At 43.3% G+C, this 13,266-nt stretch overlaps 1 protein-coding gene across 1 annotated transcript in view; it reads right to left on the bottom strand.

Annotated features, from left to right (window-relative positions):
- Positions 1-13,266, bottom strand: part of LOC147415996 (uncharacterized) — a 29,412-nt gene that overhangs the window by 4,229 nt on the left and 11,917 nt on the right. The window contains exon 3 of the mRNA XM_086460414.1: positions 286-4,094. Within this exon, the coding sequence (XP_086316540.1) occupies positions 286-4,094 (3,809 nt within the window). The remainder of the gene's footprint in view (positions 1-285; positions 4,095-13,266) is intronic.

The raw sequence follows: 13,266 nt of genomic DNA, 5'->3' as shown, positions 1-13,266 counted from the left end.
GGCAGCTGTTCCGGCATCTTTGGATCCACGCACACCACCTCCCACTCCATCGCTCTAGGGATCCCATCCACCTCGCTCTGCATGCAAGCCTCGGTGGCTGCTGCTTCTGGACGTCCATGTGTGTGTGTGTGTCTCACTGGACACAAACTTTGGTCACGTCAGGCTGCACAAGGAACACCCTTGACAGCAATACTGCCACAAGCTGCTTCTAAATTGGGCATAATAGCTAACGCTTGCTGATTCTTCCTTTAGCAAATCAGCCTTTGTCTTATGTGTAATACTTACTGCAGTCTCTGCTTCTGGAACACACTCCTCCCTCGTCTCATCTGCTGTCAGCTCTGTTGCGGGCAGCTTCTCTTCTTCCGCAGGCTCCTGTTTTGCAGACGGCTCTTCCTTGGGTGTAACTGCTTGGGTGCTGTGAAAGTCTCTGGCCTGTGAGGAAGGTTCCTCTGCTGTCCTCTGCCCTTCCCAGCTTTCTTCATGGTCTTCTACAGCTGCTTCTTCACGTGCCGGCCACTGCCTTTCATCTCTCAATACCTCTACGTTTTCACATCCTTCTGTGCTTCCTTTCATTGCAGCAGGCAGGTCACTTCTCCCTGAACCTTCCTGGAGAACACTCTCTTCAGCTCCGTTTTCGCTCTGAATGCTCCCTGCACCTCCCTGGGGCTGGAGGCCATCCTCTTGGTGTGCTCCTTTTTCCAAGCACTGTTCCAGCAAAACACTTTCCTGGCCTACAACACTCCCATCTTTAGCATCATCTTTCACTTCTGACTCAATTCCTTGTACTCTTGCAAATAGAGTTGCACTCATGGTCCTTTCACTAACCAGCTCTTCTACCTCTGCTGACTTTACTCTCTCAGCAACTTCGTGAAGAACCTTTTGCGTCTGTTTGTCTAATTCTTTCAAATTTTGTTCAGTGGCCTCTACTTCTTGGACAGGTGTCACTTCCTCTGTAGTATCTGGGGTTTCTAACAGCTGGGAAACAGCAGAAACCATCTCAGTCGTCTCCTCAGCAAGGGACACCTCCACTGGTTCTTCAGCGCAGGAAGCTTCTGCTGTCTCCTCCAGAGCTGTCACTGCCTCTGAGGTCAGCTCTAGCTCACTGGCTGTGCTGTCATCGCTGACCTCCTTTCTCGCCTCTGGCATTGCCTTTGCAGCTGACTCTGCTTCTTCCACAGTATCATCGGATTCCAGTGTTTTCTCAGTTTCCTTCTCTGCCTCTTCTTCTGCCTGCTCAATGCACTCTGTCAGAGCAGCAGATATCCAAGATGGTGACCTTTCTTCAATACTGGTAACTGCCCTTTCCCCTTCCACAACGGTCACAGGAACTGCATGGACCAGCCCTTCCTGGCCTTGTTCCGTTCCTTGGATCTCCTCTAATTTTTCTGCTCCCCGTTGCTCTGAGGCTCGTTCTCTCGTCGCCTCAGCAGCTTCTGCTTGTTGGGCTTCCATCTTCTCCTCCTCTGCTGCTTCGTATTCAGATAAAGGAACAACAGCTGGAATATCTGAATCTTCTTCAGTCGTTTCTGCCAGGCCTTCTCTTGCTTCTTTAGGAGCAGTTGGTTCTGGCTTTCCATCTGACTTTTTCTTTCTGCGTCCAGGCATCAGTTTTCTAAATGGAACCCATGACTCATCTTTTCCAGGCTCACCATCTGATGTTGAATGCTCCAGGCTAGAGCCCACAACAGTCTCTTCAGTTCTCTCTTCCATTCTGGTTTTGGATCTCCTTCTTGGAGTAACTAACCTCTTAAATGATTCCCATGTTGAAATACCTTCACCTTCGGATGGGCTTCCAGCTTGTTCTGGGGAAGAATTCCCTTGTCCTTGATCACTCTCCTGAGAACTACTAAGAATTGCATCTGTGGCCGTTTCTTTGCTCTGTCCAGACTCTTCTAGTTTTTGGCTTTCTTGACCAAGCTTATGTTCAGTTTCTTCATCAGATGATGATGCTTTCCTGGCTCTTTTCTTTGAAGAACCTACACATATAAAAGCTTCCCAGGACACAGAGCTGTCAACCTTTCTTTTGGGCTCTTCTGTGGCTTTCTCTGGTTTCTGCTCCATCCCATTTTCTTTCATTTCTCCCCGATTTTCATCAACAACAGCATTTTCAGTTGCAGACACTGCAACACTCTTTGCCTTATCAATTTCTTCTTCTTTATCGCTTTCAGAAGGTCTTCTAACACGTTTCTTGGGAGTCACCATCTTTTTAAATGATGCCCAGGGTGTAACACTTTCTCTTTTTCGCTCCACATCTGAAAATGCAGCATCTTCATTTTCACTGACCTGCACGCCATCCACGGGCTTTTCCAAAGAAGGAATTTCATTCGTCTCCTCAGGAGAAGAAGCAGAACTCTCCCCCTTTTGTTCCTCTGGGCTGTCTGGGGAATCTGATAAGTGCTGAATTGTTTCACCCGGTTCCCCTAACTTAGATTCTTCTCTTTTGCCTTTATGCTTCTTTCCAGACAGTTTTTTTAATCCAGTACCTGTAAAGAGTTTCTTTAAAGGGCTGCCTTGTAGTTTATTTTTTTCTTGAGAAGATAGCAGTTCAGCCTCATTTGTGATACCTTCTGCAGGCCTCTTTCCCGCCACGTCTTCAGCACTTATTTCTGTGGTTATTTCATTGTCATTTATAGTATTAGTCCTAATTGTGCCAGTTTTTCCCTCTAGTCCTTCATCAGTGGGTTTGAGTGACCCTTGATCACCCTCTGTGTCAGCTGAAGATTCAGAAGTAGAAAAAGACTTCAGTGCAGTAGCAGTCAGACTTAGCGTTGTCTCATCTTCTTTCTCCTCTGTGGTTCTACCCGGAGATTCTCCTTGTGTGATGTTGTCTGCTGTGGGTGCCTTTTTCAATTCTGATTCCTCTGGCTTTTCATCAAGTATTTCCTTCTGCAGTGGAGCAGGTTTGCTTCCTTCTGATTTTTTAAGCTCTTCACTACAACTTTCAATTGCCAAAGATGCTGCTTCAAGTTTCTCTTCTGGGGGTATTTCAGTGCTATCATCCATTTCACACTTCTCCATTGACTGCAGGTTTTCTCCCATAGGGAGGACTGGCAAGGATGTCTTCAATTCTCCCTTCACACTGTCAGTGACAAGAGGCACCACTGACCTTGGGGATAGAGGTTTCTCTGTCACCTCACTTGCTTTCTCTCCTTCAGATTTTTCTTCCTTTTTGCCAAGATCTTCTGAGACGTCCACCAGTTCCCTTTCTCGATCGCCTTCTTCAGCTTTTTTCTCCTTCGCACTTCCTTTAACAACTGCTGCTGCCACATCCTCTTCTTCTCCCTGCTCATCATGCTTGATTAGCTCTTCCTTCTCACTTGCTTCAACGCCCATGGCTGCCACAGCCTTTTTTGACTCCTGCTTTTCACCTTCACTTTGCTCCTTCTCATACGCTTCAATAGTTACTGTTGTCACGTTCCTCTCCCCCTCTTGCTTCTCCAACTCGGATTGCTCCTCCCTTTCACCAGTTTCAGTGGCAAATGTTGCCCCCTCCTCTTCTTGCTCCTCTTCTTTCGTAGGAGACTGCAGTTCCTCTTCTTTAGGCTTCCTAAAGCTCTTCTTTTTTCTAAATCCTGTCCATCCCTGAGTGAAAAATTTCCTTAACGGCGATGCAGTGTCAGTGGCTAAGGCAGCTGACTGAGAACAAATCTCATTTGCTTCGGGTCTTTTAGGAGGTTCGTCTTCTGTTTTTTCATTGTTCACTGGGTCTTTGGTGGGGTCTGCTGCAGAGAGTCCATCCTCAGGCATCGCCGTTTCTTCTGAGCTGCCTTCCTTTTGATCGGCAGCTCCTTCAGGGACTTGTGTTTCCTTTTTTACAGTAAGCAGCTGAACGGGTTCCGACTTCCCCGTCTTTTCCTTCTTCACTGTGAATCTGAACCCAACAAATTTAAAAACCTTTTTAAACCCCAGATCATAAGACGGTGGCTCAGACATGTGGTCTTCTGCGTCTTCTTCCAAAGACGGCGACTCTGTAGCTGCACGAGCATCCTCTTTCTCAGCACCTGCAGTGTCCTTAGTGCTCGAGTCAGAGGAACTTGTCTCCATAGTTCCGGTGTCTTCCTTCAAAGGTACACTGGAATGGTCTCTTTGTCCAGCTGTGTAAATAACAACAAAAACCCCCAGTTACTTTCTGTCTCAATGTAATGTTGTGTTATACCTTTATATAAATAGATACAAGTTGGGTTTTTTTTTCATTTTTATCAAACTTTCCTGAACATACTTTTTCTGTTATCTGTGTGCCTCTTGTAGGTGCTACTATTTTTTTTTTGAAGGACTAGTTCTTGGTCTAAGATTACTATAATTCCTTTCCTTCCTCATATCGTTGTACGGGTCTTTCTAAAGTTTATTTGCAAAGGCACCTTTCAAGCTTATACTCTCTCATTCTCCTTCCTTCTTTTGCAGGGTTTTTTTGGTCTTTTGCTTTCTTTTCTTTTAAGGGAAACTTACACGAGGAAAAGAAATATTATTTCTATCCCATTTTTACTCAAAGAATATACAGAACAATATCTCCAATTATTCCTGAAGCAAAGCTCAGTATCCTTTCCATGCAGAGGAGTCTCTGAGGGGAAAAAAACAAACCAAACCAAAGCACAAACAAACAAACAAACAAAACCAAACCAAAAACCTGTGCTGACCCAAAAGGATGACAAGAAAGAAAAGCTCACATTACAGCTCTGTCCCAAGAGAACAGGAAGATGTGAAAATGCCCACGGGAAATTTCCCATGTTTCTGAAAACCAGTAACCCCCAAAGCACTGACATTACAGCGTACTTGTTTTAAAGATCATGAATCTTGGGATTCTCCCATACACCACATCACCACTATGGCCAGACAGAAACTTCATTTAGTTTTCATTTGATCCAGCTTTAAGGTGGATCTAACTCTGCAGCACGCCCTGCTTTGCACAAGGGCTGGACCCTGATCTCCAGAGGCCCCCTCCTGCCCAGATGCTTTCCCATTTCTGCTTGCCCATGCCCCCTTTGGGAAGAACTGCATCTCCATAAGCACACAGTCCACATGGTCTAGGTAAGGCTGAAACATAATTAAACCTACAAATATACTGGCTTGTAATAGCTCTGCAGAATGCAAATTATGTTTTCATTCACTACCAGCACCTTACTGGTTGTTGTTTTTCAGTGAACGTAGGCAAAGCTTTTTGGTTTTCCCTTCATCTAACAGTTTAAAATTATTTACTTCAATTGTGAACTCCTAATTCACTGAAAAGCCTGACCTCTGATAACACCGTAACACCCTGAACATTTTAAACCAGATATGTTCGAACTGAGTAACTTGTGAGGGAGCAGGGGAAGAAGAAATGGACATTCTTCTGAAGAAGCCAGGATTATTACTCCATTGCTAATATACCTCTTGCAAACACCAGAACACTCCACAAGCAAACGTAACTTGCTGTGAGAACACTTCAGGCCGTGGCAGGTTTGGCAAGAGAAATAAGGTTGTAAGCACAGCTAGAAGCAGCAATAAACACATTTGAAGTCACTTTTCATTTTAAGATAGTTACGAAAGGAAAACTGTTATGCTTATTCTATTAATATTTTTGGACTCTTACAAACCAAACATTATCTAGTTGTACGCCGAGACTGTACAAGGATAAAGCTAAGGAACTGCTTTTGTATCTGTGTTCATTTATTCCTAGGTCCAGAAATAAATTTTGTCATTTCTATCAAACTATATAATTTAACAGAAAGCTTATCATGGCTTAACTGGAATTCACAAAGTTAGAGGCATTTCTTCAAACACTAGGGTATGTATCGCATATTTTATAATTATTTAGTAACAGATACTTTAATATATTCCTCAGTTTGTCTATGCTAAAAGTAATTTTTCTGGCTGAACCAGCTATGAAATTAAACACCGATCATTTAACATTAAACAAAAATTTATTCATGAGCCAGGCCTCTTAACATCTCTGGTGGAAACAAGGTCTGCAGTGTCCCCCTTCTGCTCTTCCTCAGTCTTGCATTAATGCCAGTGTGCTCACCCTTAGACATATGGAAATCCATCTGACCTGACTTAAAGGTAGGACAAAAAAACAGGGCTGAGAGCCAGTGGGGAATGCTGGGTACAACTGGGAAAGACCAGAAGCAGGAAGGCAACACGAGCAGAGGAGAGGTCAAAAGGCACTTGTGACTCATTGCAGGCAACTGGTGGGCAGCTGAAGACACAGCTTTCGAAGGGTTTCCCTTTCCTTTTGCAAACACTCCCTGGGAATGCACGCCTACCATTTTGAAAATCTTGAGGTTTCAAAAAAATTGTAAGTAGTTTATAGTTGCAGTTGCATTTCTTTTTTTTATTTACTCCTAGAACACAAATTTAGTGTTTAAGAGGAGTTTCAAGATTTTACAGGTAAACAGGATTACTGTTAAGAGGGGAATGATACACAATATGAAATTTCCAAAGTGAGAGGTAAGATATAAGACTAGTGTATAAAGGCATCTCTTTATATTCGTGATAAGTATTCAAAGGATTTTGCTTATTCTATTTATAAAACAACGTGTTCATAATACCCTAAGATAAAGACTATGTCTCTGCAAAATGCTTTGCAGGTGAAAAGAGCTGAATAACTATTACGAAATCTGCAAGTATGGGTATGTACTAAGATAGAAAATGCAATCACAAAAATAGAGAACACGGAGTTTAGAGGCACACTGACAAGCTTTCAAAACTGTTAAATCAAGCTGACAGTAATTAGGTCCTCCTTGGGAGCCCAGCCAACATGCTACCTTGCAATACTTCACTGAATAAGTCACAAAAGGAAAAACTAATGAAAAAATATTGACTTGACTGAACATGTACTTTTAATACCAATCTGAAAAACCGCAACTGCACTACACACGCCGCACTTCTAGAACTCCCTCGTAGCGCACCTGTAAACTTAGTCCAAGCACTACCCCTTCAACTCCACAACAAAAAACATTTCACCTGTCCAGAAGGTATTTCAATCCCAAGGTAACACAGAGCTTGGCTGCCAGCTGTTAAGTGACCTGCTGCTGCTGCTCGCAGTATCTACTTTGTCTAATTCTTTGCCATTTAAATCCCTGGAATTTCTGATGCCCTTCCTCAGCATTTGAGGAAGAGAGATGCCATTCAGGAAACTGGCCTGCCTGCTGCCAGGAGGCTGCCACTGCTGTGTGACAAGCCTGCAGTGCAATATATATCCAAGTTGTACTTTCACAAGATATACCCCAAAGAGCATTTTTATATCCAGTGAGGCACAAACAGAAGACTCAAGAAGCCAACTGTAAACGCTGAACTTTATATTTAGCAGTTGGATTCTTCAATGACATTTTTATTAATGACATTCTTAGTGCCCAAACATTGTTAGTGCGCTTCTGAAAGCAAAGCAAACCATGAGTAACTCTACTTCGAAAGCTTTGGAAGTTATTTACACAAGGTATTGTTGTTCAGAATACTGTAGCCTATTGCTACCACAGGTATTTTGGCAAGACAACTAGCACTTCCTGAATTAATTCAGAGTTTGAAAGCATCTTTAAGAAACAGGAGACCCTCATCAAAATACCTACCAGAAAAAAAAATAATCTAGTAAACACTGCTATGAATACAATTTCTTTAGGTCTGTCCTGAGCAGGGCTGCACTGTACCAGCTATGTGCTAGTGAAGGTAACAGTACAATAAAAATATATCTAGAGGCAGCAATAAAAATCAAAGATGGTATCATAAAACTGATCCACTTTGCTATTTAAATCCATTGTGGCTAAGAACTAACACTGAAATTCTATTTCAACTGCTTACTTAACTGGTAAGCTTTCAAACATTTTTAATTAAATCAAGGTGCTGCTTGTGTTTTAGTAACTGCAAGTGGTTTTTGTTTTATTCTGAAAGAAACATGAGATTGACAGGGAATGAAAAGTGCTTGATTTCACAACTTCATAGGTAGCGTAGTCCATGGTAAGAATTTATTTCTGTTTTATCAGAATTACACTGATCAGATGTTGGAAAAATCAGTGTTTTCAGAATGACTGAATTCCTGTCTCATCCCATTAAAAATGAAATGAATAAATAACACTTCTCTCTTAGTAGGCTGATAGACACTGTCAGTGGTACAACTTAACTGCTCCCACCATCTCATCTGTCTCTAGAAGTGAAAATGTGTTTCTCCCCGGTAGTTGCCAAGGAGTTTAAAAAAAAAGCACTCTGACTGCAAGAGTTAAATCCACAGCACTTCATGTGCTTGCAGTCAACCATGTCAACATCTGGAGCTGGTTGACTTTTCCCCCTAAGGATTTGCAGCACAGCGCTGGATTTTTTCCACGAATTCCCTACATTCTCAGTCTCTCAGATAGATGTCACACACACCCAGCGCCTGCCTCACAAACTCCACTGGCCACTGAAAGGCTCCAGAGGAGGGTTGTTTTTTTTTTTTTGTGCTGTTTTAATTTATTCAATGTTTAAGTATTTCAGGCCAAACCGTGCTTTCGGTCACATACACAATACTCGCAGTAGGTATGCACAAGCATAAACGACCGTCAAAGCCATAAGGCTGAAAGGGTATTTTACAATCATTTGCCTCCATGGTACCTAGATTTGCTATGAACACGACTTGTAAAAAAACCACCTACTGCTCTGAAACTCACAAGACACTGAAACAGGAGAAGGCAATTAAAAAAAGTTATTTGAACTGAGTGTCCATCATATACCAAGCTTTTATTTGTTAAATGTGGTTTTCCCTTAACTGCACCATTATTCTAATTATTATTATAAACATTTAAAGAGAAAGTCAAGAAAAGGTAAAAAGTGATAAGGATGGAGAAGCAATAATTAAAAAGCAAAACACATTTTGAAAGTACAATATCTATGAAAAACCTGCCCTGAACAGATTTATTTAGAATAAAGTAGCTATTTGGAAATCTTAGTGAAATTGAATACTTCAGCAATTAAAAAAAAAAAAAAAAGAGCAGGCTGTGCTTTCAGGTTTTCATTGCAGAGTGTAAGAACAGGACATTATACCACAAATCCTGCTTCTTTTAAACACAAGTTTCAGGAGGTTGGGTTTGATAAATCAAACAAACACACCACCCACTTCGTAGTAACAAAATAACACAGAAATATGTCCAGGTGTTACCCCTTCTAAGCATTTTTTCTAACTACAAGGTTTGAAGTCTGTGACACTGCTGCTTGACCGTGTATTTCACAAATTCTTCCTTCTTTTCCCTACTCTTCACGGTATTTGTTTCCACTTCAACATACAAATAGTTCTTTCATGGAATGCACATACTACCTCGTTCCCTGTTCTATTCACTCAATTATTTCTAAGGACTAAGTTGCCATGTTAATTGTGGGGAGGGAGTTCTTTCAGAATAATTACATAATGACGGAGGATTTAGAGAGATTTTTGCATACTTAATTTCACAGCGCATACACACAATTCACAAGCTTTCTAACCATGTTGTTGTTTCAGAGCTTTAGAAACAAATGCCATTAAGTTCAGTCTTCAGTTCTCCAGCACTTGGACGGCAACTGAAGAGTTAAGTTTCAAAATCTCACATAATTCTGTGTCCATTTTTAAAAACTGAAAAAAGGAAAAAGTTGCAAAACAGTGGCAATTTTTCATGGCTTAGAACTCCTTAAGAAATCAAAAGCAATATCCCCAGAAAAGGACATTGTACATAACCTCATCTGAAAGTAACTTAAAAGAAAGCACAATCATTTCCGCTGTGATGCTCTAACATTCCTCACAAACCTTTATTTTTAGAAGATTTTGCTTTAGCTGTATTTGTCTGCCCCAGCCTAGACACCAGCTTCTCAAATTCCAGCAAGGGAAGTTATATATTTCATTCATTCACAATTTTAAGATATTTCTTCTTGCATTTCAAAGTTTCAAGAAACAGCACTAAAAATCAAAAAACAATTAAGTTCTAAAATTGTTTTGTTTGGTTGGGTTTTTTTTAAACAAGAAGGGTTATGCCATGGCTTGCATATACAGTTACTATAGTTAAAGATTCTTCATTAAACGAACTCACAATAATAAACTGCTCTCAAACTAGTCCAGCTGTTCCGCTTGGGAACCAAACCAGCATGCTACAAATATTTATGAAATTTCATGGTTATCCATGTCTCACATTCCACTTTTTAAAATAAAATGCATTCACCAAGCATGAGATAAGGGCAACACTAGCACTCATGTATTTGGAGAGGGGTGGGAGGAGAATAAAAATCTGCTCTGCTAAAAACAAGGACAGGATAAGCAATACAGGTCAGTAAACATTGGGACATCTTTGAAAACCCCTAAGGATTAATGAAAACGCACAAAAAATATTTCTTTACCAAAACAACTGCATAACAGTAACATAAATACCACAGATGAACTCACCACAAAGGAGATGTAGCTGCATCTGCATGAATTAGACACATGATAGCTTAAGACACTCCCGCATACCAAAAAGGAGAGGTACGCTGTCCCTCCAAAGGAATGGTACCTTGTACTGCGAGCTAGACGCAGTTCTTGTAAAATGTACTATAAAGCAGTTGTGCTGCAGTGAAAATCCAAGTTTCCACAAGAATTATATTAAATTATTATTAAGGAAAACCTCAAATGACCAAACTGTGCAACCCGATAAAGGGGTTGCTTTTGAAAACAGTTTAACCTTTCACTCCTAACAATAAAAGGAAATAAAAAAAATAGAGAACCCTTGAGGAAAAGGACCCAGCATGTGATAAGCTCATTAAACATCTAGTTTAATGAAAATTCTATTGTCAACAGTGGTAGGATCTCTCCTCCCCTACTAACCGATTCAAATCACGTACAGTCCTCCCCAGAGTTAGCTCTAAGCGAAGCCGGACTTCTACAGGCTTTATAGTCAGTACGTATTGCAAAGCTGAAGTATTTTGCAGGAATAAACCCCCACTATTTGTTGAATTCATTCAGTAGCTCTAGTAAACAAAATATAAGCGAATTTCCTACATTGCTAAAGACATAAGACACCAATCTGAGAGAAATTCCAATGCAAATTAGTTGTCTTTAGCAAAATAAAGGGTTTTGTTTATTTAAATTTTGTAATGCCGCTTTGTTTCCCAGAGAAAGACTCAAGTTTGTGCAAAACCAGTGGTGCAAGATGTTTTTTCCTTGTAATTCTTTGCTCCTCCAAACACTATGAGCTTTTCAGAAAGCCCAATCAGGTTACGGTGTTAGCTCTCACCGATCAGAGGCTCACGCACTACTTTTCTTAAAGAAAATATGATGTACAGAGCTCAATGCACAGAGCATCGAATTTCTGCTATCACAGGCTGGGATCCTGCAGCCACACATGCATGTGTACATACACACTCCCCCAGACAGACACACAGACACTCACCACCACCCCCCCCACACACACCCCCCCCCGCCATGGTATTCATCTCCTCCGCATTTTGCTTCACTCCAATTAAAACAGCTTCATTTCTCTCATGCAAAAGAAAATGGAAACGATGCTAACGTCTACATTCCCTTCAATCTCACCAAGTTCAGCTCTGAAGATATTTTACTGCATTACTGCTCGACCAACATCAAATAGCACCGTCGAGGCGTCACTACCTTCGCTTTCCGTCCCTCGCTTTCGGACACTGGCACTGCAGGGAAGCCCTAGCTAGCGCCTCCAGGTGTCCAAGAGCCGTGTTTTGCCAGCACCACACCAAACGTCCGACCGAGGCGACACGAAATTTTAAAGTTTCGGCGACCTCCACGCGGGAGCGGCTCTCATCGCGGCAAGAATCCTGAAGCCAGACCTCTTGGCTCCCAAGGCGCAGCCAGGCGATCCGGAGTCAGCGACACGGCACCCCGGGCGCCGAGGGAGCACCCACCGCCGCGGACCCCGGCTCTCACACGCCCAAACCCGGGCGTTCGGCACCGGCGGGAACGCACAAACCAACGACCGCGCTGCCGCTGTTGCCGCCGCCGCCGCCGCCGCCGCCGCGCTCCCCAGCATTTCTGAAGCCACACGCAGCGCGGGACACTGCCTCCCCGCGGCCTGACGTGCCTCCGACGCGCCTGGCGGGGGGTGCCGGGGCAGGCCCGCCCCGCGGCAGAGGCAGCCGCGCCCGGCCGCGTTTCCACCGCCCCGCCGCCGTGAGCCCCATCCCGGCCGCGGCCTCGGCCTCGGCCCCGCCCCCGGCCCCGCCCCGCTCTTCCCGCCGCCACCGTGCCTCGGAGCATCCCTCCCGAAACGGGAGGCCACGGCGAGCATTTATTTCCTTCCCCTGGGAGGAGAGGGGGTACCGGCTCTGCGGTGAGAAACAGCCGCTTCCCAAACAACGGGCCGCTTCGGGATGCACTTTGTAACGCCGCCGGGATGCACTTTGCCACCAGCCGCCCCGACCAAACCTCATCAGACGGCAGGGAAAAGCCCCAAGCGGTTCACCCCTCAGCAACAAAACACATATGAAACACTTCCGCTTCGCCATACTGGGGCCTCCAGGAAAGCTGGGGAGGGACTCTCCATCAGGGAGTGTGGTGACAGGATGAGGGGTAACAGTTTCAAACTGAAAGAGGGTAGATTTAGATTAGGTATTAGGAAGAAGTTCTTCACTGTGAGGGTGGTGAGACACTGGCACAGGTCGCCCAGAGAAGCTGTGGCTGCCCCCTCCCTGGCAGTGTTCAGGGCCAGGCTGGATGGGGCTTTGAGCAACCTGGGCTAGTGCAAGGTGCCCCTGCCCATGGCAGGTGGGGTGGAACTAGGTGATCTTTACAGTCCCTTCCAACCCAAACCATTCCGTGATACATTTGCCTATGAACAGTCACTTGGGGGTTGGGGGGTTCTGTTGTTTTCATTTGTTTGGGTCTTTTGAATTGGAATTCTCTACATCCTAATCATGTTATAAATTGTCTCAAATTCTGCTGTCAAGGGTTTCAGAAAGGTATTACTCCGGCTACTTGTAGTATAGTAACATAATGCTCCAGCAGCTCTTACCACTAGTAAAAAAGAATGCAATATGATAAAATAAAATGTAAAGGATCAGTATCTGACATAGATGACCTCCTACTATACTAACAATATTTCTCTGGCTTACGTTGGGTATCTCCAAAGTTCTGATGATACAGATACTGGGGCCAGCCATTCACAGCCTTTTTCTGTGGCTCTGATTGCCAGCACCAACTTCCCAGTTAATTTAACCTGACAGTGGCAACTTTGATGAGTCTGGTTTATCTTTCAAATGGTCTTGTGAATGTGAGATTCAAACAATAACAAGAACAAATCAACCAATCCAAAACACCTTGGATCATAAATATTCCTTTACCATAGGCAACCACCTATG

The sequence above is a fragment of the Leptosomus discolor genome, chromosome 2 (assembly GCF_034619465.1).
Source record: "Leptosomus discolor isolate bLepDis1 chromosome 2, bLepDis1.hap2, whole genome shotgun sequence".
Taxonomy (NCBI): Eukaryota; Metazoa; Chordata; class Aves; order Leptosomiformes; family Leptosomidae; genus Leptosomus; species Leptosomus discolor.
This window is presented reverse-complemented; position numbering and strand designations above follow the sequence as displayed.